General features: G+C 53.0%; 1 protein-coding gene across 2 annotated transcripts; it reads right to left on the bottom strand.

Annotated features, from left to right (window-relative positions):
* Nucleotides 1-85: 85 nt before the first annotated feature.
* On the bottom strand, nt 86-26,198 carry Col6a2 (collagen type VI alpha 2 chain). 2 transcript variants are annotated; one of them, XM_021633123.2, is made up of 28 exons: nt 26,047-26,198; nt 18,993-19,141; nt 18,266-18,864; nt 18,034-18,054; nt 17,263-17,328; nt 15,904-15,957; nt 15,744-15,788; nt 15,519-15,545; nt 15,276-15,302; nt 15,143-15,187; nt 14,797-14,850; nt 14,303-14,365; nt 13,640-13,702; nt 13,382-13,471; nt 12,781-12,843; nt 12,148-12,210; nt 11,803-11,865; nt 11,198-11,260; nt 10,689-10,739; nt 10,325-10,360; nt 9,927-9,989; nt 9,208-9,270; nt 9,004-9,039; nt 8,490-8,535; nt 8,211-8,363; nt 7,613-8,065; nt 7,472-7,510; nt 86-1,137 (listed from the first exon to the last, which is right to left on the bottom strand). In XM_021633123.2, the coding sequence occupies exons 2-28, from the start codon at nt 19,126-19,128 to the stop codon at nt 539-541; spliced, it is 3,081 nt and encodes a 1,026-aa protein (XP_021488798.1). In that variant the 5' UTR covers nt 19,129-19,141; nt 26,047-26,198; the 3' UTR covers nt 86-538. The 2 variants fall into 2 exon arrangements, with proteins under 2 accessions (XP_021488798.1, XP_060225299.1); XM_060369316.1 differs by lacking the exon at nt 86-1,137 and adding an exon at nt 3,045-4,110.
* Nucleotides 26,199-27,655: the final 1,457 nt, after the last annotated feature.

The following is a 27,655-nucleotide window of genomic DNA, read 5'->3' as shown; positions in this document are numbered from 1 at the left end:
GACGCTACAGGTGGCTTTCCCTACAGGTGCATGCCTGGGATAAGGCCCTGATGGGCACAGATACTGGGAATCTGGCAGCAGCAGGGAGGTTCCAAACCTTTATTGGGCCATTGGATGTGTGACATGGGCCTATTGGGTCTGATCTCCCAAGATAAGAAATAATGGGCAGAGGAGGACAGGGCTCTAGACAGGACTGGCGCAGGCTAGCAGGCAACCTTCAGAAGGGACCATAGAATGCTTGAAGGGTAGAGAAAAGCGGAGGGGCAGAGGCTGTGTGGGAAAGGCAGCGGGGAGAGGTCCTCCAGTGCTTGAGGGCAAGGTATAGGTAGGACGGAGGAGTGAGGAGGGGACGCCAAGGGAGCTGAAGTAGGCAAGGGGCTTTGGGTTCAGAGTCCTTCTGCCCTGACCTTGGGAGAAGGGCTTTCACTCTCCAGAAGGACCCAAGTGTACAGTCTATCTGGGACTGGCAGGGCTAGGGTCCTATTAGCACCACAGAGGGGAGACGGTCAAGGGATGGGTGGGCATTGGTGGGCAGGTGCTAACAGATCCAGCGGATGAACCTGTCGAAGAAGCTAGGCTGGGCCAGACTGTCAAAGTCTTTCTCCCGGAAGATGGCCGCTCTGTCACCCAGGCTGATCTTGGTCAGCACGTCCATGTCCACATCGCTGCCCACAGCAACCACGGTGGGCACCACATTCTCCTTGCGCATGGAGTGCACCGATTCCTCCAGGCTGTAGTTGCCCGTGACGCCATCCGTGAGGAAGACGAAGGACAGCTCCGCGTGACGCCGCGCCCCGCCCTGTGCGCCCCTCACCACGTTGTTGATGGCGTGCACAATGCCCGTGCCCACGTGAGAAAAGGAGTTGAGGTAGGTGGTTCTCTCCAGCGCCTCATGGATGGTGGTCAAGTTGTAGGTCAGTGGGAAGGCCACCTGCTGCTGGTTCTGGCTGCCATACTGCAGCAGGGCCATGCGGGCGTTGAGTGGGTCGTCGTCCCTTCGTGCCAGAGTCAGGCGCCGTGACACCTCCTCCACGAAGCGCCGCACCTTGTGGAAGTTCTGCTCACCCAGCCGCTCCGAGCCGTCCAGCAGGAAGACAAGGTCCACTGGCCGCTGTGTGCACTGGGCCACATAGAGCTCTGCAGGGAAGATGCAAGGTGGGCGCAGGCGGGCAAGGGGTGGCCAGCTTGAGACTCACCCCATCTCTGCGCACACCCTGCTCGCTGGATCCCAGGTCATGGGGCTTTGAAGCGTCACCCACGGCCACCGATGGGGGCCGCAGCAGAGCTGCCCCAGGTGCTGGTCATTTGCCCCAGGTGCTGTCTTTGACTCAGGCTCCTTTGGGAGTATGTCTGTTCTTTCCTGAGACTCCCTCTTAAATGACCCCAAACTAGAGGACTAGAGATCTATCTAGAGGTTCATCTTTTGTCACCAAGCATGCTCTCAGCCTCAATCAACCACCTCTGGGACTCTCAGTAGCCCCAAAGCCCTCATTCAGCCCAGGGTACAGTTACTCACATAAAGGTTACTTTCTGGTGGGAGGGACAAGGAAGGGGCCCTGAAACTCACTCCCTCTCCCAGGCACCATTTACTTCTGAGTCGCCTGGGCTGTCCGAGCCAACTATCACCCAGGAAGACAGGCCCAAGTGTCCTGGTGCTCACTAAGGCTTTGGTATGTTGCTTGGGTATGGCTGAAGCAGTCCGGGTGGCCCTGGACACAACACTCGGAAGCTGAGGCCACACTTCACAACACACATAAACACACACACAGAGGTGTCAGAGGCCACAGGCTAGGGCCTGGCTGCTACCTGTTCGCCACACATCCATCTAGGCTCCTCCTCGGGGAAAATAAGTCAGCTCACCTGTGCAAGCTGCCGTGGCCCAGTCATTTGGGATCCCAGGGAATCATATTAAGAACAAGCCCGACTCTGGTCATGTATGACCAACCAAGAATGCTGAGGCAGGACCCAGCAGCCAGAGCGCCCACCCTACCCCACCCCAGTTGTGTGTGAGGGTCCATCCAGTGTTTGCTAGCCCAACTTGCCATTTGACCATAGCAACACTTTTAGTTACAGGTTTCATTATTTTTTTTTATAAAATGTTTACTATTGCCCACTACCTCTGAGGCTGAGCCCTGAGCCGGGAAGTTCCTCCTGATGGGCAGGGTCTTTCTCACTGAGCTAAAGCCACATACCTTATTTATTGCCCACTGTCCCTGGAATCTGCTCAGAATGTCCAGAAAGTTTTTTTTTTTTGGGGGGGGGGAGGGGAACAACTGGCCTCCCTACCGCCTCATAACTGACCTGCAACCTCACAGAGGCAGACATAGAGTGGGGGCTGCTGGCTTGGGTACTTTTCCTTAACATCAACATCTTCAGGGCTTGGAACAGACCAGGGGACACTGGTGAAAATGTAGAAGTATTTGGGAGTTTGGGGACTCATGGAGCTCTGTGCTCCAGTTCTGTGTGTGTGTGTGTGTGTGTGTGTGTGTGTGTGTGTGTGTGTGTGTGTGAAAGGCTGTGACCTCCCAGCAGGGAGTCTAGCCCTGGCCTGCTCTGGGCAGTGAGTATGCAATGTTACCCTGGGTGAGAGGTAGGAACAAGGACATCAGTCTAGCCTGATTGAGGCCTCGAACTCAGTCAGAACACACCAGGTTCATGAGCTTGCCTTGAACCTGGCTAGTGACTTGGTAGTAGGTCCCTCGCCACTCCCCATGCTGGGTAGGGATGCTTTTATGATTCCCCACCAGGCCTCAGGTGGCTGAGGCCTGCCAAAAGTCCTGCCTGTCTCCTCATGATGCCTTCATATGCCCAGAGACCAGGCTGGGCATACGGGTGTTTGGGGTACACTGGCAGATAGCCCTGGCACTTTGATCTAGAGGGCATGAGAGTGGCGGAGCTGCATTGAAGCCCGTGTTACAGTCCCATGGCTACAAACTTACCTGACACCAAACATGGTGCCCAAACAGAACCAGGATAGAGGGGACCTCCCCAAGCATTTAGATAGCATCCTCTCCATGCTTCTCAAACACAGGACAGCTCAGCCGAAAGATGCCCAGAAGTTTATATCAAGAACCTTAATATAGCTGTGCGTTGTGGTGTACGCTTTTGACCTCAGCAGTCGGAAGGCAGAGGCAGGAGAATCTCTGTGAGTTCGAGGGCAGCCTGGTCTACAAAGTATGTCCAGGATAGCCAGGGTTATTACACAGAGAAACCCTGACTCACAAAACAAAACAAAACAACCTTAATGTAATCCCCTCTATACAATCCTTTGCTAAATGTGAGCACCTGCAATTTAAGGTGGGCCTTTGGTTCAACAATGATGTCCTCATAAAGAAGAGGGCAAAGCTAGGTGTGGCAGTCTACTCCTTTAATCCCAGCACTTGGGAGGCAGAAGCAGGTGGATCTCCATGAGTTCCAGGCCAGCCTAGTCTACAAAGCAAGTTCCAGAACAGCTAAGGCTGTAATACAAAAACAAAACACAAAACAGAAACAAAACATGAAAACCAAAAACAAAAGCAAGAGAGAGGAGGAGGAGGAGGAGGAGGAGGGGACACAGAGACACAAAGAGAACAGGGAAGTGGTTCTAGAATGGTATGCCCACAAGCCAAGGATGGTAGCTCTACAGGAGGCTGGAGGAAGTAGGAGGGACCCTCCAGAGACAGTAACCCTAACGATATATGATTCTAGACTTCTGGCCTCAGGACAGGGAGGGCGGATCCCTGCTGTCTAAGACTCCAGCTGTGGTGGCAGCCCTGGCAATCTGTGAGAAGTGAGGGGCTAGCTCCGGTTATCTGCTCACAGTGAACTCGGGGCTTTAGCAGAGTGCCAGCACGGACTCTGGGTCCCCTGTGATGTCCCTGTGCACCAGTTTAAAGGTGTCAATGAACAGCTGCATCCAGTCCTGCCGCTCGACCCCTGTGGAGAACTTGGCCCTCTCGGCGGTGTAGACCATCACAGCCACCAGTTGGGAGTAGGCGGCTGGGTTCTGTGTGAACTCCGTGGCGTTTAGCAACTGCTGGATCAGGGGGATGGTCTTGGGGAAGGTGGGGTCCGGACCCTCTTCCGTGCGGAGGAAGGTGACCGGGGGCTTGCTCCCAGGCCATGGTTCATCTGCAAGGGAGTGTCCAGAGAAGACTTTAGGGGGTCCAATGGGTGTGGATGGCCTCCAGCCCTCCTTAGGCCTCTGACCATGGACAGCAGTTAGGACTGAGGAGACTGAGCCCAGGGAGACAAGTAGTTAGGAGCAGGTAGGTGGTGTCAGACCTAGGCAGGAAGCGGGCTGGGGTGAAGAAGGTGGTAGCAACAGCACAGCCAAGGAGACTCAGCCCAGCAGCAGTTCTGGGGAATCTACAGAGCTCTGGGGGAAACTCAGCACAGAGTGTTAGTGCCCAAGCCCAATTGAGAGAGATGCACTAATTGTGTGAACTTTTCCAGTTCAGTGCTGCATCTTGACATCCCGAGGAAGAGGCAGCTCCAGAAAGCGCCCACAGGCAAAACCCCAGCGCTAGCCTTTTTGTCCTGGAGATGTGATCTGCTATCCTAGGACCTGCCTTTGAGGGTCTGAGATAGTGATACAGGCCAAGGGAGAGCAAAATCCTCTCTCCCTCCCTCTTCCACTTCACCTCTCTCCCTCTCACCTCTCCTCTCCTCCTTTCTCATTTTGTGTCTTGGTCTCTGTCTCTTTCCCTCCCTTTCTGCTTCTGTCCTGCTCTCCCCACCTCTTCTCTATGTGCCTCTATTTCTCTTTCTTTATCCCTCCCTCTCTCCTCTTCCATATTTTTTTCACCTCTTTATGCCCCTGTCTGTTTCATTCTTCTCTCTTTCTGGCTTCCAGTGTCTGCTGGAGGACTCAGTGAATGTCACATCCAAACTCATCCCTCTTTTTCTGGTAACTAAGGAGGCATGAGGAAACTCAGATGTGTCCATCGCAGGACCAGACCCCAGGACCTTGGGCTTCATTCTTTTGAGCAGTGGGTCTCAACCTTCCTGTTGCTGTGACCCTTTAACACCTCATATTGTGGTGACCCCCCTAACCGTAAAATTATTTTGTTACAAGTCCATAATTATAATTTTAGTACTGTTATGAATCTTAATGTAAATATTTGTGGTTTTCTATAGTCTTAGGTGACCCCTGTGAAAGGGTCACTTGACCCTTAAAGGGTCATGACCCAGAGGTTGAGAACTGATGCTCTGGAGGCTCTTGTTTCTTGTCTCCACAGTCAATGCTCAGATCTCTCCGCAGTCATTAGCAAACTGTCTTTCTACACTCTTGAGCTTCTTAAGCACTCTCAGTAGTTCCCTAATGATTGACACCATCCCTGACCTGAGGCAGGCCCAAGGTTACCAAGGCTTCTGGGTAGCCGTGGCTAGCTACTCGGCTCAGAAGGTCAGAGCTAGGTCACAGCTGGTAGCGTTACTGACATCATAGTCACAGAAATGCTCACACGGATGCTTAGCCGGGACCTCGTTTATAAAGACACTGTCTAAGGTCTCCTGTCGCCATGTCTAAATTACCTTGAAAGCCCATAGAGCAGTCAATGCAAATGTGCTTTATATGATCAGTAGAAGGGGGTTAGGAAGCTGGGAAATGTGGAGGGGACCTTGTAAGGAACACTATGCTTTGTGGGGTCCAAGGCCTTGCTGTAGGTTGAGATGCCCATTTCCTCCTGATCTTGCCACCCTCCAGAGTTGGCATGGCCGCAGGTGGAAACTGTCTAACCCTATCCTGGAACTTCTGCACCATCGTTACCATACACAAGCCAGACAGAGATGTCGCCAGAAAGGAAGCTCTTTGAACACAGAAGCGAACCCTCCATAAGACACAAGCCAGTCAAATTCAGTAGGCCTGAGTTAGCCTGTGAACGAGGGCTCTGCCTCACAGACACAGGGCTCACTCAACAACAGAAAATCAACACAACTGGCCACTGCTTTCATAGCTAAGGAAGCCTCACGAGGTGTCACCAGCAGAGCAAGCATGTGACACGATTCAGCACCTGTCTGCCTTGATACCGAGGTTCACCAACTAAAAGGGAAACTTGCTACTCCGTAAAGACGGTTCTAGAAACCCACAGCTGGTGTCACAGCTTTTGGGCAGAAACTTGAACCTCTCCCCTGTGATTAGGAGCAAGACTCGGGGATCAAGGACTGGCTTCTGTGTTGGAGGGATAGAGCCATCTGTGGCGCCCACCTCCCCTATACAAACCTCACCGAAGGCTTACATCCCATAGAATACTGTGCTGTGGTCGGATGCCATCACCCACCAAACACACAGCGTCACCCTGGAGCCCAGTCAAAGTGCCTCCAGGCAGGGTTGGGGGTGTGGTTGTAGGGTCACACTGCAAACACGGTCCCTGGCCTTTGACAGATACCAGAACTGGCAACTTGAAGCCAGTGCCTTGAGCCCCACACAATCCTCTCCAGACAACTCCACTGGGTGGCCGAGGCCACTGTGTGCCTGGAGAGTGTTGCCTTGGTAACGATCGCTGTTTGAATAATGTGAGACCCCGACTCCCAGCCCACATGGTTCCTTCTGTCAGGCAATCTCAGAGCCCGTGCCCACACTCAGTGGGCCACCTAATCTTTGGGAGGGACCGAGGGACAGCTGAGGCTTTGCAAGGAGATGTAGCCACACAGGCTGTGAGGACTGCTACCTGTGGCTCATCTCCACAGCAGCCCCACCATGCAGAACTGACCCAGCCCCCACTCGGGACTCTGGGGAGGGGTCAGGCTTGCAGAGGGAACTGAATGGCTCCCGAGGCCCCAGGACTGAGGCTCTTGGTAATCACTTTGCAGCAGCCTCTTGGGGAGGCATTGACAGGGACCCTCAGCACAGCAGGGGCACCTCCTACCCTCCCTTGGGAGTAGCAGCTCCGGCTCCAGCCTCCTATGAAGGCTACAAAGGCAGCCACAGGGTTAGAGGCAAAGCCAATCCACTGCTGGTGGGTATCAGAATGCTTGCTTCTGGATATCTTATACCAGCCATTCACCCATCAGGGCTTTTATCTTTTGACCAGAGCTCTCTAGGCCCCGTCAAGTGGATGGCCCTAGCTATGTCTGCCCTCAATGGAGCCCCTGGAAGTCCAAGAGTTAAAAAGAGGCAAGGGAGCACCTGGCCCCTGTGGTAGGGAGACCTCAGAGGCTTGGATGAGACTCCTTTTATGCTAAAATGCCTTTCGGTTAGTGGTCAAGAGTCAAGCACTGCCAGGCCAGCAGTCTCTGCCCGGATGGTACCCTGCAGGGGCTCAGGATGACACCACATGCTCCCCGGAGCCAGTCCTCATCCTGAACCCCTGACTCTACCATGCCGGGTGGGGGAGGGTGAGCTTCAAGGGTTTCTCCCTAAGGAGGCGCCTCCTCAGTGGCACACCCTTGAGGCCGCCCAGTTCCTTGCAGCCTCCCTGGACGTTAGAACAGGAAGGACGCTGACACTGCTCTGCTTGTCTGGGGTTAGGGGTTCAGGCACCCGGGTTACCTGTTTGGCAGGGAAGTTCTGGACACACGATCTGGGGGTCTGGAAGAGAGGAAAGAGAGCAGGTCTCTGTCAGTTCCCGCTGGGCTCAAAGCGACCACCTACCAGCCTGCCACGGGTCAAGGCCCGGGATCCATCCCTCACCTGGGCAGAGGACGTCTTCCATGTCATCGATGAACTTCTCGGCCACCAGCTCGGAGAACAGCGTCATGTTGCGTACCTGCTGTGGCTTGTCGCAGGCAATGGAGTTGAGGTTCTCGCTCTGGTGGGTCTCGTGGAACATGTCGCCGATGCCGATGGCTGTCACAGTGACGTCTCGGTCACACAGCGCCCGAAGGTTGAGGTCATCGTCTCGGGGGTCATGGCGCCCGTCCGTGATGACCACTGCGAACACCCGGGTCTTCTGGCGCCGGCTCTCTTTGATGAGCTGATTGTAGGCGAACTTGAGGGCCGAGGGGGTCCAGGTGCCGCCGGCAATCCACTCGAGGTTTTTGACAGCCTCCTTGAAACTGGACAAGGAGTTGACTCGTTCGTCGTCCAGCCGGATGGCCTCAAAAGTGCCCTCGTGGCTGTACTGCACCACACCCACTCGTGTGCCTGCAAGGGTATGACAGTGGGAACAGTGTCTGCCAGCCTGCTTTCCCACCATGGCTCGGCCCCCTGCTGCCAAGGGGGTATGTGGCAAAGCCACGATTCTGGCCCCAGGTAGGGTTCTGGTTTCGGCCTCCAGGCTTTCACTGACCTGTCTCAGACTTGGGGTCCTTGGCAATGGAGCCCAGCCTGTTGACCACATTGATGACGAAGTTCTTCTCCAAGGTGAAGTTGGTGTAGCCGATACTCTCAGAGCTGTCGATGACGAAGACCACATCCAGGGCGCCACAGCGCTTCTCACAGTCTGGGAGTGGGTGGGGGATGACAGGGTTAGTGGGCAGAGTGTGTGGAGACCCTTAGGGTACGGGCCCGGAGATGCTGTGCGTGGCCCTGCCCCGTGAGCACATCCCGACGCACTAGGCCAACTCACCGCAGCATCCGCAGGTCTCCCGCACATAGGTCATGACGTCACATTCCTGCAACACAGTCCCGTGGGTGCATTTAGGCAGGGAGCACCCACCGTGGCTGCAGGGCCTCCTCAGGGGACCCTAACCCCATGTCTGCTGATACCCATGCCCACGTGAGGAGAGCTGGGGGAGGGAGTACACACATCTCCAACTTTGCCCTCTGACCTTACCAGCTACACCCAGTGACCCCTCCCTCTATTGTGGTTTTGTCCTTGCCAGCCTGACCACCGCTGGCTTTGCCCTCTGATCTTACACCTGCCAATCTTGATCTGTCTTCTGACCTTGTCTCTGCCAAGATCAGACCTGTTGACTCTGACCTTTAACCGTATGCCTACTAACTTTGCCCTCTGAGCTCATCCTCTGGCTTGGCTCCTGCCAACCCTATGTACTCGATGCTCTCAGCTTTTGCTTTTTAGAGGAGAAAAAAAAAATACAATTATAAACAAGGATACTGATTCCAGACGAGGTAACACGTACCGTGAGACCAGGGTCTCCTGGAGGGCCGGGTTCTCCCTGGAGGACAAAGGACAACAGTGTGAGATGAGGCTTCTGGTCCAAGTTGCTCCTAGTGCCACCACCCAGTGCGCACTGACCCATGGGCCCACCACGTCAGAACTGGGAGGCCCCACCTACATCAAACTGACTGGTCCAGAAGCTATGGGCTAAAGGGACAGACCTTACCTCAGGTCCCGGGACTCCTCTTGGCCCCCGAGGGCCAGGTTCACCAGGAGGCCCAGGGTCAGCCTGAGGAGGAACAGGGAAGTAAGCTCAGTATAGCCCTGGGAGGTCTCTGTGTCCCATAGGGGTACTGATCCCCCCGTCTTTGCTGGGAGTATAGTGGACATGAAGGACGGCATCACCCACTTCATCCTGAGCCCGGCACCACCCCAGCAATGTCCTGAGCAGCCACTATCAGAGCCTGGCAGGCAAGAGAGAGCAGAAGGCCATCGAGGGACTCAAAGATAGTGCTGAGATAACGCACACTGAGACATCCTGTGGTCATCTGGTCACTCTCATGTGCCCACTCTGCCTTACCCATCTATTTCCTGTCCCCCTACCCACCATCCCTCCACTGAACTGCCAACCCCACCCATCCGTCCATCCGCCATTATCGGCCCTCCACCCTCATGTGCTCCATTTCGGCCTTGCTGTTCTTCATGTACCCACTTGTCCATCTGCATACCCAATGGTACCAGGGACATGGAAAGGAATATGATATGGGCCTGGCCTGAGCCATAGACGGTGCTGGCAGAGGATGGGTCGGATAATAAAGGAGGTCTCTGAGCCTGCCCATTCCCTTCAAGGGCATGGTGCCAGACAGACTGGATGTTTCTTCAGGGGCCTTAGGCCCCTCCTTATGTGCCAGCCCTCTGCCCTAGGCACAGAATGGTGACACTCACTGGCTCTCCTTTGTCTCCTTTCCTTCCTGGTGCTCCTTTCAGACCAAAGTCTCCTCGGCCTCCCTGTGACACAGGACACACATCAGCTGTGAGCAACGGGGAGCATACACACTCCCGCCCCCCCACTTCCACAGGCTATCAGGAACTCAGAGGCGACATAGGAACCAAATGCACAGCTGAGCATAGACACTGGCCATTTTCAGGAAAGCCCTGGGTTTTCTTTGGAAAAGGCTACAGCACAGGAGCTAACACTGCTTAAAGCCCAGCCAGGGCTCAGCCGTTGTCCTGAAGCAACGGCATGACCAAAGATGATTCCCACAGTGGACACGGCATGCAGGACTTCTACAATCCCAGCAGGAAAAAGCTGATTGGGCGAAGGCACCTCCCCACCCAAGTACCTCAGGGCCTGGTGGGCCGGGCTCTCCTTTTTCACCCTGTGAAGCAAGCAAAGATCCGATGGGTTGCTCAGTCACAGATCCCAAGTCTGTGACAGGCAGAGAAGCCCACCATTTGGTGGAGCTGAGGTCACCCCTCACGATTTCTTGGATATCAGAATTCATATAGGAGCCCACACATGCTGAGCCACGCTGAGCCAGTCCTGGGCTATGACTGACCCCTGGTTCTCCTGGTGCTGGCTGGTTCTGCCTCTGCACCAAGTGACCCCCATCCCGCCCCTATTCCTGGTCCCACATCAAAGGAACCCCCTTGGGACCCCCATCCCCCACAGGGCTTTCCTGGGAGTTCTTTCACGCCATGACTCACGGGTGTTCCTCGGGGTCCTGGGTAGCTGAATCCAGGCCTTCCGGGATCTCCCTGAAGGGGAAGGTTGAGTTAGCTGGAAGGACTGCTGAGGAGGACCAGCGTGCCTTTGCTGTGAGCCTAGCCTTGCTTGCCCACCTCTGGATTGGAGTATATGCTATCGATGTGCCAGATAGCCCAGGGGCTGTGGCACACGTTAGAGAGGCCCCCGGGACCATGCAGTACCCATACAGCAGTCCATCCCTTAGGACCCTGCCATCTTTCCAGGCAGGCATTGCTGGGGAGGGCAGAAGACAGGCTGCATTGCATGTTCTCCTGTTGCTCTCCAGGCTCAGAGGCTGGGTCTTGCTGCCCCGGCTGGTCTCACTAGGATCTGGGAATAGGCTGCCCAAGGGAGGCCTCTCTCCTTCTCTGGGGCTCCAAGCTTCTCCTGCCACCCTCCTGTTGGGCACCTCCACAGGCAACTACCCTGGACCCCATCCCATATTGCCAAAGGGAAGGAACATACACACCTTGGGGCCTGGCTGCCCTGAGTCTCCACGGGGCCCGGCATCACCAGGGTCTCCCCGAGATCCCTGAGGGTGAGAGAGGAGTCAGAGCCAGCCTAGTCACCTGAAGTGGCAATGGCCTAACCTGCTTTGATCATCTCTTAGAAGATGGCATGTCTTGGCACCAGGGCCACCACCTTGCCTGGGGCTAGGGGACAGGAAGTGTGGGGAGTAGGTAGGCAAGGGCTTGTATGGAGCGGGATGGGGAGTGGGTAGGGGGTCAGGGGCAGGTTGGGGGTTTGCAGAACATGGTTGGGAGTGGGGAGGATTTTGGGAGGCAGGGTGAGGAGTGGGCTGGGGGCTTGGGATAGAGTGGGGAGGAGGTGGAGGGCCTGGAGAAAGGGTAGATGGGGAGATCAGGGGAATGGATTGGGTACGCGGCAGGATGGGGAGTTGACAGGGGGGGGTGTTGGGGGAAGAGTAGAGAGTAGGGAGTCATGGGACAAGGTGGGGGGGATGGAGGGAAGGGTGGAGAATGGTTAGTGGTTGAGAACAGGGTAAAGCATGGGCAGCAGCCTGAGGACAGGGTGCGGTCACGGCCTCAGCGCTTCAAGTGTCCTTCTACTGACCTGCTTTCCTGGCTCCCCCAGAGCCCCCTGGGGACCTCTGGGTCCAGGCAAACCTCTGTCTCCCTGCAAAGAAAGGAGATGAGGTTAGGACTGTAAGGTGCTAATAGTGTACCCACAGAATCCTGACACTGGCCCTGGAAATGTTGTGGTTCAGGGTGGGGTCAAGCTACCCTAGGCCCACTGTCCAGTAGTGGTCTTGCCTTGGCTGTGCCTGTGAGAGGCTTAAATGAGGCAGGTTGTACTGGGCACCTACCCCTCCACCTCCCCCCTCCCCCCGGCCTTCAACACCTCCTGTCCTGGAGAGAGCCCTTCAGCCTGCTATCTGCCGCCTTCGGCCTAGCATACCTTGGCTCCTTTGCTGCCAACTTCTCCAGCCAGGCCTCGGGGCCCCTCAGGACCAGGGTCTCCCTATGAGAAGACAGGTCTCGGTCAAGGAACAATTCTGATTCATGCTCTCCAGAGGCAGCATTGGGGGTACATGAGGATGGGGTTAGTGGAAGGAGTTATTCAGTCCATCGGGACGAAGATGCTGGTGTGGGAAGGGTGACGTTGGCATGGCGGTGTTCTCCCTCTTGCTGTCCTCTCATCCCCACAAACTGACACAAGTCTACAGTAGGGACCCTAACCACTCATGGGAAGGCTCCTTCACCGCCATCCTGGAGAGCTGTGGCAGTGGGAGGCTACAGGATTGACGTATGTCTGCAGTGGTCGGTGCTGCAAGATGGACCAGTGTGCAGCCTACTGGTTACACACAGCATACATACGACAGGTGGTGCCTTTCCAGAAGCCTCGGGGGCAGCTGGGGGTGAGAGCCTGCCTGTCTGAGTCTTACTTCTCAGACAGTACAGGGACCCCCACCCCCACCCCCTGCCCGTGGTTAGACCTCAGAGTTTCGTTCTGGTGGAAGAGGATGGGTCAGCTCATCAGCTCTATGGTGAGGTTTCAGGACGGACCCCTTGCCTCCTCATAGCCACTCACCTTCTCCCCCTTTGGACCATTGCTTCCCGGGCTGCCCTTGGTTCCAGGGTCTCCCCTGCGTCCCTGTAGAGAATGGGCATGAGGATGAAGGAGGAATGGCACTTCTGGGAGGGCCATGTGGGCCACTTGTGGCCCTGCTCTCCCTAGGACACTGGGGACCCTGAGCCTGGTCGTTTCCCCCTAGTAGATCTTCCTGTGACTGTGGCTCTGTCGTCTCACTGCTGCTGTGTCAGTTTTGTCCCAGTCAAAGATTTAGGACTTGTGTGGGTGCTCCTGATGCGCTATGGCTAATGACTGGGATGTGGTTTGGACGGTCAGGGTGGTCATTCCTGCCCGCTCCCTGACTGGATCTCTTCAGATGGTATCTTGTAAGGATCAGCCCTGGAATAGGGTCCCTACCCCAGGTTCAGCCCTGGGGGAGCCTTGAAGGGAGGGTAGTGAGAGGGCTGATTGGGAACACAGGGTTCTTCCTACTCCCAGTGCCATTTGTCAGTGGCCCTTCCTGCTGCCCAAAGTGGTGTCACAGAGGAGCCCGAAGCGGGGGTGGGGAGAACTGGTCCAGGCGGAGAGGCTTAGGGTCTGTGGGGCAGGGTGAACTCACAGGCTCTCCTTTCGGTCCCCGGGGGCCAGGCGCTCCCTTGCCTCCTTTCACTCCTGGACTTCCGGGAGCTCCGTTGTTGCCTTGATATCCCTGTGTAGGGCAGGGACAATTCAGCATGGCTGAGAGCATGGCCGAGGAATGCGCAGGAGCTAGAGCATGATGGCTCCCTTAGCCAGCCCTTCCCATGCCTCTCCACATGGGCACAGAACAGCATGGACAGTCCTCGGGGCAAGGGTAGTGAGCAGGTCAGGAACTCACCTTGCTTCCCTTGTCTCCAGGATCACCTGGTGGTCCCCTGCGTCCTGGGCGGCCAGAGTCCCCCTGAAAGGAGGGGACATCAGCTTTGTTCATGGACAGGCACTGGGCAGTGGGGCAGGGCCATCTAAATCCCTCCTTCCCATGTTCTTGGGGCACACAGGATGCCAGGCGTAATGGAGGAAGATCTTGCCAAGGTGCCCGAAAGACCAACCCAATAGCCCAGTCTGCAGAACCCTCTGGGGAAGGAGCCCTACTCGAGGTGCTGGCAAGAGTGGGATGTGCCTTAGGTAGGGGCTCAAGGGAGAAGGCAGGGATAAGGGATGTGGACACCTCAGGTCTGAGCTTCTAAGGAAGGCTGCTTACCCTGTGGCTAAAGGCCTAGGGCTACCGAGAGCAAAGGGTCACAGGGCCTCCTGGAGTGAACCACAGTGACTAGAGCTCTTTTCAGGGTTTCTGCAAGCTGTGTGACCTGTGACCCTGCTCTTGCACAGTGAATTTGAGGACAGGACTTCCCTGCTAGGCTTCCCAGCCTGGGCTATCCCTTCACCCTGACCTGAGCTAGCAGACGAGGCCCCATGGCAGGGAATCCTGAGGGTGGTGACCCCACCTAAAGGTCACCTACTCTAACGCCTACTCTAAAGGGGTGTCTGGCCAAGGCCTTACCTTGGCGCCTTGGTCTCCTTGCTCTCCTGGGCTTCCAGCTTCTCCTGGGTATCCGTCGGGGCCCTGAGGGAGGTGGGACAGGCTGTTTGGCTGTCTGGACCCCTGCTGAGTGCTGCTGCAGGGGAACTATGCTTCCCATGAGCCGGGAACACTGACACAGAGTCGGGGGACCCTAGAGCTGCTGCTTACTCTGGCTGTGAGGTCCTGGCTCAACGAGAGCCTTGCCTAAGACTGATCATCCAAGTTTCAGAACTTCTCAGCCTAGGGCCACGAGCTCCAGCTGGCCTGGCAACCATCCACGATTGGCCCATAGGCTACTGAGGGGGTGGATGGAGACCCCAAGATCAGCAGAGCTCCAGGCTGGGGCAAGGGTCACGCAGGGAGAGGAAGGGCAGAAGAGAGACTCCGAAGACTTGCTTCCAACCCTGCCTGGTACCCATGTCCCCCGAATGATGTTTCACGTGATAGACAGCGAGGATGGGAGAGTCACTCACCCGACTTCCTGGGTCTCCCTTGCAACCAGGAGGCCCAATGCGACCCAGTTTTCCCTGAAAGAAGAAGTGGAGATATCAGAGTGTAGATCTGGGGTCCATGCAAGTCAGCGACAGCACCCTTGTATGACAGGCCAGCTGCACGGGAGGCAGAGCACAGGAAGGTGAAGGGATTCCCATTTTGCTTCATTCTGCCGCCACGGAGATAGGACCCTAGGGGCAGGCCAGGTGTACGGCTGGGAAATGCCCTCACCACGTGAGCGTGTCTATGTTTCTACATCTATATCTGTGTGCCTATGGGTGGGAGAGCCTGGCACTATCTGACAGCCGGGGTGGGGCTGGTGTCTACCTTCTGTCCGTCGGTACCATTCTTGCCAGCTAGGCCTGGGGCTCCCTGGAGAAGAAAGAAGAAGGACTGGTTAGTCCCAATCCTTGTTCATCCTGAGCAGCAGGGCAGGGAACGCTCCTCCCTTCAGGCTTACCTTCCGACCGTCTGATCCAAATTCGCCCTGTGCAGGAGAAAAGCAAAGTGTTGGTGGAAGTTCCAAGCTTCACGGACACTGTTCTCTTTGGGGGTGCAAATGAAGGCCCTCAGCCCAAGCATGAGGCCAGAACCAAAACCCGTGGGGAGAAGCCTAAGTCCACCTCTGGGAGGCGCCACTGGGCTGTTGGGCCGTCAGGTGGACGAAGTAGTTATCTGTGTCCTGTGCAACAGCACAACTTACCTTCTCTCCTTTGAAGCCAGGCACACCCTGAGGGCAGAAGGGAAAACAAAACAGGGTGTTACCAAGGGCATGGCATCAGTGGAGCCCTGGGAAAACAGATGGGAAGGACAGCCGAGACCCAGCAACAGGGGCTAGGCTGTCGACATGCCCCAGTACAGGGTGGGAACTGCTTCAAACCTTCTTCTGCCTCCCTTCCCCCATCCTAGCCCTGGGCAGGGAACTTGCCTTGGGTCCTGGGAATCCAATGGGGCCTTCAATGCCAGGGTCTCCCTGTGAAGAAGGAGCAGAGAACCTTGGGTGTGATTCCAGTTCTGGGCGCAGGGAGACTGGTTGGGGGGGGTATCAAGTCAGGGGTCAGGGGTCAGAGGCCACGTGGGGAACTTACCTGTCGCCCCTTCTGTCCAGGCTCTCCTGGCTCACCCATGTTGCCCTTGGCACCCTAAAAGTAGAGGACAGGGGAAAGGGTAAATTGAGGCAAGGGAACCCTGCCATCTCCTGGGAGAGGTGGTATACATAAGCTGTTGGTCCCTCCCTAGGTGGGAACATCTTGGAAAGGGATCAGCTTCCCCAGAGGGTCCTGGTGGCCCCTTCCAGGCTCTTGATGACTCTTCTTTGAGCCTTGATACACAGCTCTCCATGAAGTCACATTGCAAATGGGGCAGAACAGCTTCTCAGCCGGAGAGGCTGGTGCTGGAACGCCTGTTCCACAGCCCAGACCACAGCTGGCACTGCCAGCAGGGCACTCATGGGGGGCTTTCCTCCCTCTTGAATGGGCTTGGCATGGGTAAGGCATGGATTGAGGGAACTAGAAAGATTGGGGCTTTGGAAAAAATACATAAAATTGGACTCCCTGAGTTAAAGTTTTAACTTTATATCGGAGCTTTACTAAATAAATGCACCTACTTATTAATATCCTTTCACCTTAAATGCAAAAGGACAGAAGAGAATGAAAAAAAAATCAGGAGGCAAAGGAGAGAGGAGGGAGATCAAACAGAGCAAGTGGACAGATATGCTGGTGTGTCTCAGCTGTGCTCTTCTCTGAATCCTTGGGGCATCTACCTCCTAGGGCCTGGATCACCGCTCCGCTGTGTGAGTGGCAAGGTGGCCCTGAGTGGCAAATTCATTCCCAGCTGTAACAAGGTGGGCCCTGCTTATGGCCAGGACTGGAAGAAGCCAGGTCAAGGAATGGCTGGCCCACGGAATGTCTCACCTAGCTACCCACTGCTGTTAGAAGCCCTCACCGCACTTGTAAAAGCTGCCTCTTCAAGCGACTGGCCTCGCCTCAGCTTCTTCCCACCCTTCTGGTTTCTGACCCACAAAATGTTAGTTTCAGACACTGTGGTGGTGGAATTCGAAGGGGTTTATTTTGTACAGTTCTGTTGTTAGAAGAAAATGCCAGGTAGCCATTCAAACTGAGCCCTTAAAGCCTAGAATTAAGTAAGCCTCCAAGTGGATGCCTCGTTCATAGGTGATCATGTCACTGACAGAAATGGGTTGTGTATATTATTTTCCCCTATGAGCACACTTGCTTACTTTACAAATGCATTTTAAGTGGCATCTTAGTAATTTTTATACATTTCCTACTTCTCTCAAAATACCATTTAAAAGGAAACAAGTAAGATCTGAGTTTCAGGTTTTCCCAAGTTTGGAAGTGCTGAGGCCATCCATAGGCAGTCGGCTTTCAGTGTGGAATTCAAGTAGGGCCTTCCTGAATCGTAGGCCACGTGTTCTCCAGGCGTCTTACCTTCTGTCCTCGGTAGCCTTTGGGTCCATGGGGCCCAGGAATCTCCAGGCAGCTCACCTTGTAGCACTGAAACGGGGTGGACAGACAGCAGGTTAGGGTGGGGGTGGGCGTAACCTTGGACCCTGTGAGAAAGTCCCCCAAAACCCATCCAGATAAGCAGCACTGGAATGAAGGATCAGACACAATCGGAAGCCAGCGTTTAGGCAGATCACCTAGCCAGGTGTTGGGTAATCGAGGCTGAGTTAAACAATGACAGGTAGTGACAAGGATCAAAGAGCTGTGGTCATGGCTAGGTACCACGAGTATATGGGGACTGATTTGCTATTCTTTTAGGTAGCTGTTCTAAGGTGGCATGTTGGCACAGGAGCAGGGCGGGATTTTGGGTACCTGCCCCCCTTTCCCATTGGGACACAACCCCTTCCAAGGATGTGGGACCTCAAGACAGGCACATGGCTTCCAGCCTGGGTTGAATAAAGCCCCCTAGTTTGGGACACAACTCAACTTCTCCAGAAGATAACACTAGTATCAATTCCTGACCCCTGAGGGGGGTACAATACAGCATGGGTTTGGCTGGGGATGGGACTGGAGTTTTCATCCAAGCTCAAGAATATTAGGCCCAATAGAGCAGGCAGACTTCAGTCTTTCCGCTGCTCTGGCCTGCTCAAGCAAGGCCCTGGGAAACCAGGAGTACAGCGTCGGTCTTCTGCTGGGTCAGCAGTCTTGCTTGCCAGCAGGTGGCACAGGCTGGGTGGTAGTGACAGGGCAACTCACCTCTCCATAGGCTTCATGTTTCTGCAGAAAAGACAGGGAACCCAGATTAGTCCCGAGCCTAGGGACCTGTGCACCACGCCCTAAGTCTGGGTGTGGATGGTGGATAGAAGAGGACTTGACCCTAACCTCCCTCACCTGCCTTCCTCACGGAGGGACACCCTGAACCCTGACCGCTGCCACGATGGCGGGTGGACAGTATCCCTAGCCTCTGCCCCGGGCCACAGCTGCTCACCATGACCTTGATGATGCGATTGATGGTCTCCTGATCAATCTCGGTAGTGTCGGGCCTCATGGTGGCGTAGTTGTTGCGGTAAAGCTCGTGCGGGGTGTTGGCGATGTCCCGCAGGCCTTGTTCATTTAGGTTCCTGTTAGGGGCCACAGCAAACAGCCGGATGCCCTCCTCGCGGGCACGCTCGGCCTGCATTTTGATGCCCCCACAGGGACTGCCCGTGACGTGGCCATCTGTGATGACCACAGCGAAGTTGACCGCGCCCCGGGGTCCGTGCTGCCGGATCTGCTCTGTCATGTTGCCCAGCGCACAGTCGGTGAAGGTGCCCCTGCGGAAGGAGCGGATGCCTTGCAGGCTCTTGGTGAACGAGGCCCGGTCGCTGCCCGGGGGGCTGAACACCTCCACCTGGTCTGAGAAGTGCAGACCACCGTAGCGCCAGCTCAGGGCCACCTGGTCCAGGTAGAACTCGTTCTGCAGCTGGCTGATGAACTGAGGCACGAATTGCTGCATGTGATAGAGCAGGCTGTCGGTGGGGGACTGCATGGTCACGCTCTCCGAGGTGTCCAACACGAAGTATACGCTGACCGGGCAGTCGGCCTTCTCTGGAGGTGGGGGGAGGGGCAGACATTAGACCCATCAGGGCCTGCCGAGTCGGGGCTCTGAGGTGGGCCCACCCTTACCCTGATGAATCCCGCTTCTCTCCCAGAGCTCTGGAGCCCCACCCAGGTACCTGGACAGTTGTTGTTCCTGTCAACGGTGGAGGTGTCAGGTGAGATGACTTCCTGCTGCTGGGCATGGAGGACTCCCAAGAGCCCCCCAAGCAGGAGCACAGAAAAGGAACCCTGGAGCATCTTGACTGTAGTCATGTGCCCTGATGTCCTGCAATAAGAGGAGGGACCATTATAGACACCCCTCCCCCCAATATTCATCCCTGAGCTCGAAGGGTGGGATGCAGGTAGTTCGCCATCCCTTGAGGAAACAGGAGCCTCCATGCCCCATGCTGTTGCTCCCTCTCGCTGGAGAATTGTACATCTCTGACCCTCTACTGGCTGCAGGGCTCAGCTCTAGGCTGGATTCGGACATGCTGCTCTTCCCTGTTCTCTCGGGTCAGGGCCCATTTGAGTGGGTTTGGAAATACCAGGGAGCAGTGTCTCTTCGCACTGAGAACAGGAGGGAGAAGAAATGTGCCCACTTCAGTCGGCGGGCAGGTCGTCGCTTCAGTGTGGGACCCTGGGGATATCCCTCTCCCTGTAGCCTCAACCCCCTTCACATGGGGCGTTGGTACGGACTGAGTGGGGCCGGGGCTAGTCAGACACAGCGGTTTTAGCATGACCTTCCACCAGGTGCCAGCGGGTTGAGGGCAGCCCCTTTCCTCACTGTAGGGGCCGCTCGAGAAGAAGCAGCACAGACACTCTGGGGCAGGGTGCTCCCCGGAGAGACTCTGTCCTCACTTGTTATCTGGGAAGCTGCATCGGTCACAGAACCTACTCCAGATTTCAGGTGTTAACATCGTTTCAGTTGAAAAATAAGTAGAGTCAGTGAACAGCGCGCTAAGGAGGGAAGAAATCAGGTAGGACCCACACACTTGTCATTTCAGCACTTGGGAATCTGAGACAGGAGCCACAGCTCAAGACCAGCTGGGCTACACAGCAAGCTCCTATCTCAAAAAAATAAAAAGTTTGTTTCAGAAAGATGAAATAAACTATACCTGAGCAGTTGTTGATATAGATGGTAAGAACAGAAAAGATTGTAGAAAGCAGAGTGAGCATCATGGACAATAACTGAGAAGACAGGCAACCTCAGTAGAAACAATTAAAAAAAAATGACAGAGGCACCTGGTGATGAAGTTCATAAAAGCCCATAATTAATTAAACAGGATTAACTAAGCACACCCATGTGCAGTGCCCCGGTTGGGAAATCTAACTTGTAAAGAGAATTCTAAAACTATCTGTGTAGGAAAGAAACAAAAGAGCAACAACCAACTACATGAGACAGCTAAAGGAAACAGTTCATTGGCAGTTGTATGGACAGCCACACAGTTTCAAGACAACCTCCAATGTTCGCCTCCTGGTATTATGCTTATGTGGTCTTCTTACATCAAATCATGCTGGACAGGACGTTTGTGATCTCACTCAGCACCTGGGAGATGGCGGCAGGAGGGCTGAGAGTTTGAGACGAGCCTGGGCTATAAAAGGACCCACCTTGTAAACCAAAACTAAGATCACAACCATTTTGATGGATTGTTATTAGGGTATTAGGTGGCCTAATAATCTTAGAACTGTCATAGCCCCTTGTTGTTCTGAGCTTCCCATCAATATATAATGTCCCTTTCTAGTCAGTATTTTTAAAAATTAAGGTCTGGTTTGCCTGATGTTAGAGCAGCTACCCCTCTTCTCTCTTGCTGTTTGTACTGTATATCCTTTTTCAGCCACTCTGAGTCTCTGGTAGAAAATATGAATTGGGACTATTTGCTTTTTTTTTTTTTTTTTTCCTCTCCATTCTGCCAATCTGTCTCTCAGTTGCAGAGTTTAATCCAATTTTATTAAAAGTATTTACTGACAAAGGGCGTCCTCCATTTTTGGGTTCGTTTTCTAAATTTTCACATAACTGTCTACATTGTGATTGGTTGATCTTCGGTAGTAAAGTGCTTAAGTACTCTTCTCATTTCTTTGGTATTTGTTTATTCTTTCTTGGTGGTCAACGGGAAGACTGGATTTCACTTCCTAAAACTGAAACTTTGAAACTGTACCAATTTAAATGGCATAAAAGCTCTCCTCCTTTAATAGCTCTGTCCTCACCTCTTTCCATTACTAACGCCATAAAACTCCACTCTGGGGGGAGAGATTGCCCAGTGGTAAGAAGGTACTACTGCTCTTGCAAGAAGACCCAAGGTTAGTCCCCAGCATCCATGTTAGGAGGCTTATAACATCGTGTAACTCCAGCTCCAGGGGATGACACTCCTTTCTGTCTTCTGTGAGCACCTGTACTCACATGCACACACACACAAACACACACACACACTCACACACACCACATTACATCACACCATATATAGACACATATTTTTATTTTTAGACACATAATTTTAAAACTCCATTCTCACATAACTTTTCCCCAGCATCTCAAGTGGCTGGCTTCAGGGCCTCCCATAGACACAAAAATCTGATGCTCAAATTCCTAAAATAAATAAAATAATATAGTATTTGCATTTAGCTAACGCATATCCTCTGGTACACCTGAAATTATCTGTATGCTGTTAACGTCAAGCACAATGAAAATTCTATATAAATACTTGTTATACATTTTAAACACAGCACAGGGAGTAAAAGGTCTGTCAATATTCAGTACAGATACAACTTTATTTTCAATCTGTGATTGAATTCATAGATGTGGAAAAAGCGAATACAGAAGGCTGACCACATACCAACCACTTCAAAACATAACTGATATGTATTTAAATTTTTTACTTTATTTTATTTTATGTAGATGGGTGCTTTGCTTGCACAGATGTATGTGTGCCATGTGTGTGCCTGGTGCCTGTGGAGGCCAGAAGAGGGTGTCTGACCCCCTGGAATTGGAGTTACAGACTGTAATGAGCTGTTATGTGGGTGCTAGGAATCGAATCTGGGTCCTCTGGAAGAATGGCCAGTGCTCTTCACTGCTCAGCCATATTTCCATCCTTAAAACTAACAATTTAATATACTAGTTTCTTAAATTATGTAGCAAAGAGACTTTGAAATTACAAAATCAAAATTGTAATGCTGGTTTTTAGATAAATGATTGTTTTTCTTTAAAACAACTTAGCTTTTCAAATCATGTAGAAAACAGAAATGAGCTATTCTCCACTGTTACAATAACACTAGCTTTTAACAGTCACCCACGGATTTTCATTCTCTGAGACACTTATCTGATGGCTTTTAGTTATTGTCCATCATCCTTCATACTAACCTTCAGGATTTCCTCTAGTGCTCTTCTCAGGTCAGAAGCAGATGAAAATGAAATTTCTCAGCTTTTGTTGAACTAGTAAGGTCTTTGTTTCTCCCTTTCCTTCAAAGAACAGTTTTGCTACATATAGGTTTCTTGGTTGATACTATTTCACCTTCAGCGCTTTGACTATATTAGCCCTCTGCCTCTGGACTCAAACTTTGATAAGAAATCTACCAGGAAACTGTTGTATTGGTAAGTCATTCTTTCTTTTTCTGCCTTCAAAATTTTGTCTTTGAAGTTAAATTATTGGGTCTTAGTATACACCTCTCTGAGTTCATCCTACTTGGAGTATAAGCTTTTTGGATGTTTATATTCATGTCATTTATCAAATTTGTGATCCCCCCACCCCCGATAGTATTTCTTCAAATTCTTTACTCCCTTTGCTCTCCTCCTCCTTTTGGTTTTTTGAGGCAGGGTTTCTCTGTGTAGCCTTGGCTGTCTTTGACTCATTTTGTAGACCAGGCTGGCCTTGAACTCACAGAGCTCTACCTGCCTCTGCTCTCTCTTCTTTCGAGACTCCTGTAGTGCATATGTCACTTTTGATGCTCCATGGGCCTCTGAGACTCTTCACTTTTCTTAAGAATCTTCTTTCTGTTCTACAGACTTGACAATTTCCCTTGTTCTGTCTTCAAGTTCACTGATTCTCTCTTCCCGTTGCTCAAATATACCTCTGACTTTCTCTAGTAAAATTTTCATTTCAATTCTGTGCTTTTCAGATATTTTTGGTTTGTTTTTAGTTTTTTTTTTCTTCTGGCACTTCAATGACACTTCCATTTCATTCATACATTATTCCCCGATTTCCTTTATGTCCTCTGTTAGTTCTTTAAGCGTTTTTAAAGATGGTTATTTTAAAGTCTTTATTTAACAGATCTACCACTGGGCTGTTCCTGTATACAGGGTCCACTGATTTATTTCTTCCCTTTATTAGTCAAGGACTCTGCCACTGAGTCATCTCTCTACCCTACATATGAGAGTGGGCCAGACAGCTGTAAAAAGCTTACACCCAAAACAAGAAAGAGCTCAGATCCACACCAATTTTACAATTTAAGAAAGTAGGAAAAGTGAAACAGAGTAAATCCACGACTCTCAGAGAGTAATAAAGACAAATAGAGGAAATAAACAAGACACAAATTGAAAAAAAATGAAGAAAGTCAATGAAACAAAATCTGATTTTTAGAAAACACCAACAAAATTGACAAATACTTAGCTAGATCAACAAAAAAATTTTATGAAGAAAACTCAGATTAATTATAGATGGAAGTGGAAACACAACAATCAGCTCTAGATACCTATTTAATATTAAAAACAACAGCAGCAATGGGGGGTGTGGCTCAGTGGTGGAGTATTTGCCTAGAGTGTCTAAGGTCCTAGGCTTGATCTCTAGTGATCAAGTGTACATATGTACACACACACACACACACACACACACACACACACACACACATACACACACACACTGAATGAAACCAACCAATCAGAGATTAACAAGTGGTGGGGATATGAAGCAATTTGGGACCCGGAGCATTGATGATGAGAACGGAAGCTGGTGAAGTTGGTGTCAAAACCCTGGAGGCTTTTCAAAAACATCATAAACAGAACTGCCAAATGATATGTCTTTTCCACGCTAGGCATGTCTTTATGTATTCAAAGCATATGCACAGAGATTTCGTCCTCCCTCTCCCTGTCCAGGGTCTCATCACATAGCCAAGTAGTTTTTTTTTTTTTTTTTTTTTAAGGCCATCTGTTAGGAACATGGGAAAATTGTGAACAAGCAAATCATAATAAATCTATGGCCAGTGATCAGACAATGTTGCTCAACTGAGGAAGAACAAACCCATAGCAAGGCATTGCACAGCAAGATGGGCAGATCAGCAGAGGTAAGAGGATACGAGTTCTGCTCTGCTTCTCTGTGGATAACTGACAATGAGTGGGGCTAGGGCCCCTCAGAATGGAGCTCCCCACGCCCTGGTCATTTCCTGGTCGGCCACGCGGACTAGGAAGCCACCCCATGTCTGGCTAGTGTTTGTGTCTTGGCTCTCCAGTGGGTCTGTGGGCATCCATGGAGATGCTGTCAACAGTGTGGTCCATCCCAGTGTTGAGGGCAGAGACTGGGTTCCCAAGTCTGCTCAGGTGCAGTGCCCCACAATCCCTGTCTATTTGTGGGGGGTTCCCCAGATTCCTAGATTTCATGAGTGCTCAAAAGAGACACGGCAAAGCTGATGTATTGAAGTGTGGGACTGTGTAAAAGGAACAAAGAAACACCAAAACTCACCATCTGTATTCTAGAAATCATGCCACCCCCAGCATCTAACCCAGCACATTAAGCGGTGAAAAATCTACCTTCACTGTGCATTCAGAGACCCCAGAGTCCCTGCTAGACTGGTGGGTGCCTCTAAATCTGACCTTATTCTGAGATAAGATAGCAGAACCAACTCTGGCGTCCGATGCCAGAGCCTGTGAAAATCCCCAGCCCTTGGATTCTGAGAGTCAGGGAGGCCCTGATACCTATAGCTTTCCACGTCCTGAGGGACCTGCTGAGAGGCCCTTCCAAAGCAGAGCTGCCCGAATTTGCTGGCAAATTACTGCTGGGCAGGAAGCAACCCACTCTCCAGCAGAGAGTGGCAGCAGCCCCCTCTGCTTCTCCCAAGGTCTGTGCCGGCTCCCTGAAACCATTCCAATACACCAAGAATTTCGTTGTCCCCAGGATGGACGCACGGCCTTCAAAATGGACGTCCTACACCCTCATGCTCAAGCCCTCCTGTCTGACCTGGAATTCTCGGTATCACCTGTTCCCTGGGACCCTTGGTCCAAGCCCAGTTTCTGGCCCCACCTATTCCCTTCCTCTAAGGGACCCCAGATGCCTGCATTGCCTCCAGTCTTTGTAAAATGAAATATCAAATGCCTTTTTCCTTGCCAAGTGTGTACTGGCCTTGAAGCCAGAACTACTTAATTGGGAGAAAAAAAAAAAAGCAGTTATTTAATCTGGATCTTAAATGTCCCTTTTAGCTGCCTTGTCCCTCTTCGGCACTGGCTCCATGTCCTCAGGGGTTAGTCCTGGAATTACCCAGGCTTCATGAGGGTCTGTGCTGCCGTCTATCCGAGAGGTGTCTCTGAGTTTGCTCTCTGCGCCCTGGGTGTGCCAGGGGGAGTCCCAGGGATAGGACAGAATCAAGAGTGACAGGCATTATTAACCTGGGCCCACCCTCATCTCACGATTCCTTAACCCTTGCTTGGTCTCTACCTAAGCAAGGAGGAAGTACAGCAAGATGGGGAGGCGTCTCCTGAGAGCACCTGGCTCGCCCACCCGGGGAACCTGAATCTCCCTCCTCTGCTACCCACAGAGTGACGTACATCTGAGGAACTAGTTCAAGTGGCTGCCACTTTCTCCAAGTGGAATACCCTTCCCTGGGGCCCGCAGAGAGGCCAGCAACAGAGCTGTGCCCAGGTCCGAGCCACAGCGTGTCTTCCCACTGAGGCAACTTAGGTTCTCCAGGCCAGAGATAATTCAGACCTGCTAGATAGAACCTCGGGTCTGACCAGGTGCCAGGCACTGAGGACTGAAGAAGTCGGGGGAATCTGAGCCATCAGTGGTCAGCAGAAAGCTGTGGAGTTCAGACCAAGAAGAAGCCCGCACCCCAGCCAGGCTCTGTCTGACAGAGTCTAGAACCCCGGGCTGGATCGTCGATTTGGGTAGAACTGTGAGCCCCGTGCCCACCTTAGACCCCCGAGGTGCATCCCCTGTACTCTGTTCCCTCTCTCCCCTGTCTAGTCTGGACACCACGCGCGAAGAAGCTTACCTGGTGCCGTCTGGGCACTTCGAGAGGAGCCCGGGTCCTGACGGCCCGAGATGCGGGCGCCGAGTGGGTAGGAGGGAGGGGACCCAGGGCCCGCCGGAGACTGAGCGGGAGGGGACGGAGCCAGAGGCCTCCCACTTTAACCCTGCCCCGGGGCGGGCGGATGCCTGGTGAGCTCGACCACCGGGAGGCGCTGCGGCCCCGCGGATGGGCGGGGTCAGCGGGTGGGGATGCAGGACCCACTCTTAGGGAGCCCGAGAAGGGGCTGGGGGAGGGGAGGAAAAGGAGAAGGGGGAGGTAGTAGCGCCCACGACAAGCAGCGGCTGCTGGGGTTGGGCGCTCTCTGCACTGTGGTACCTGGCGACGTTTTTTGTGTGTTTGTTTTTGCTAGCAAGTCCCTAGGCTCCCACGTCTTCCGGATCTTCGCTCAAGTTCCTTCCTCACCTACCAAAAGGAAAGGGACCCCAGGACCTTGGTGGGCCGGAGATTCCCCACCTCTGAGTAGTCTAACTGAAGTTGGATAGGATTCAGGGTTGAGCTCCTAAGCTCAGGGAACCGAACCAAACAATGTATGTCTTTGCGGTCCCATGGGCACTGAATTGTTGTTCTCCAGGGTATTGAAAAGGCCCTGAAAAGGCAAGAGAACCAGTCATAGAGAGGTAGAAGGGGGTGAGAGGCCCCTGACATTGGCGTGTCACTCCTTTCTTTAAGAATCTCAAAGGTGGGCTTTGAGTGGGGCTTACTCATGCTTGCTCGTTTGTGTGTGTGTGTGACATATTTATAAATCTGAGTGTTCACGACTGTGGTTTGTGTGCACCTGAGAGTGAGCATCTGTCCGGGTCAGGGCGAACTTGAGTGTGACAGCTGTATGGCGGCCAGCAGCAAGAGGTTCAACCTTGTGCTCTGGCCATGCCAGACTGCAGCTGCCCCGGGCTGCCCCAGCTTTTGTACACTTCCTGCCTTGGCTGCTCCAGGGAGAGGACCCTGGCAGATCCCAAAATCTGGATCTTTCTAAGGGAGTGGTCCTCCAAGACAATCTAGGAGTGCTAAGGCTGAAGTTTCCCCAGCAGCCCCTCACAGGGGTCCACCTCACCCGAGGGCCCAGTGCCTGTGGCTACCGGCCCTCAAGCATTGCCAAACAAGTGTCTGGTCACATCTGATCCTTGCAGGACCTGCAGAGGGACAACAAGAGACCAAGGCACTTAGCCAGGGGGGAGGGGGTCCTCCTGATACCAGAGGGCCTCTTAGTGACCCTCTAATAGCTAAAAGGAAATTGTGCCTCATTCTCGGATGGCAGTGAGGACCACTTAGCTCCAGGCACATGTGAGTGACACATGGGTTGGACATCTATGGAAGCTGCATATGTGGTTTTGTGCATCCCTGGCTCTTGGGACCTGCAGACATGGTGATCCTCTCTTCTAAGCCACCCCCCCACCCCCGCTGTGATGGACAGTGCTGATATCATGATAGGAGCCCCCTTGGAGGCTGCCTTGGAGGCTGACTGAGGAGAAAGCCCAGTGTAACCTAGCTTTTGGGGTGTGTAGGGATTGAAGACAAAACAGATTGTGTGTTGAAGGAGTTGGAAGAGGTAGCTGGCACATACTCATAGGAG

This window comes from Meriones unguiculatus, chromosome 16 (genome assembly GCF_030254825.1).
Source record: "Meriones unguiculatus strain TT.TT164.6M chromosome 16, Bangor_MerUng_6.1, whole genome shotgun sequence".
NCBI lineage: Eukaryota > Metazoa > Chordata > Mammalia > Rodentia > Muridae > Meriones > Meriones unguiculatus.
Note: the sequence above shows the minus strand (reverse complement) of the source record. Positions and strands in the feature narration are given on the sequence as shown.

Bases quoted from the DNA above. Each gene is read 5' to 3' on its own strand.
- Col6a2 (XM_021633123.2), bottom strand. From the start codon at position 19,128: ATGACTACAGTCAAGATGCTCCAGGGTTCCTTTTCTGTGCTCCTGCTT. The intron at 15,546-15,743 runs GCAAGTTCCCTG...TTCTGCCCTCAG, and splicing joins TTGGATTCCCAGGACCCAAG to GGTGTGCCTGGCTTCAAAGG. The intron at 8,536-9,003 runs GTACGTGTTACC...ACTGTGTTGCAG, and splicing joins CAGGAGACCCTGGTCTCACG to GAATGTGACGTCATGACCTA.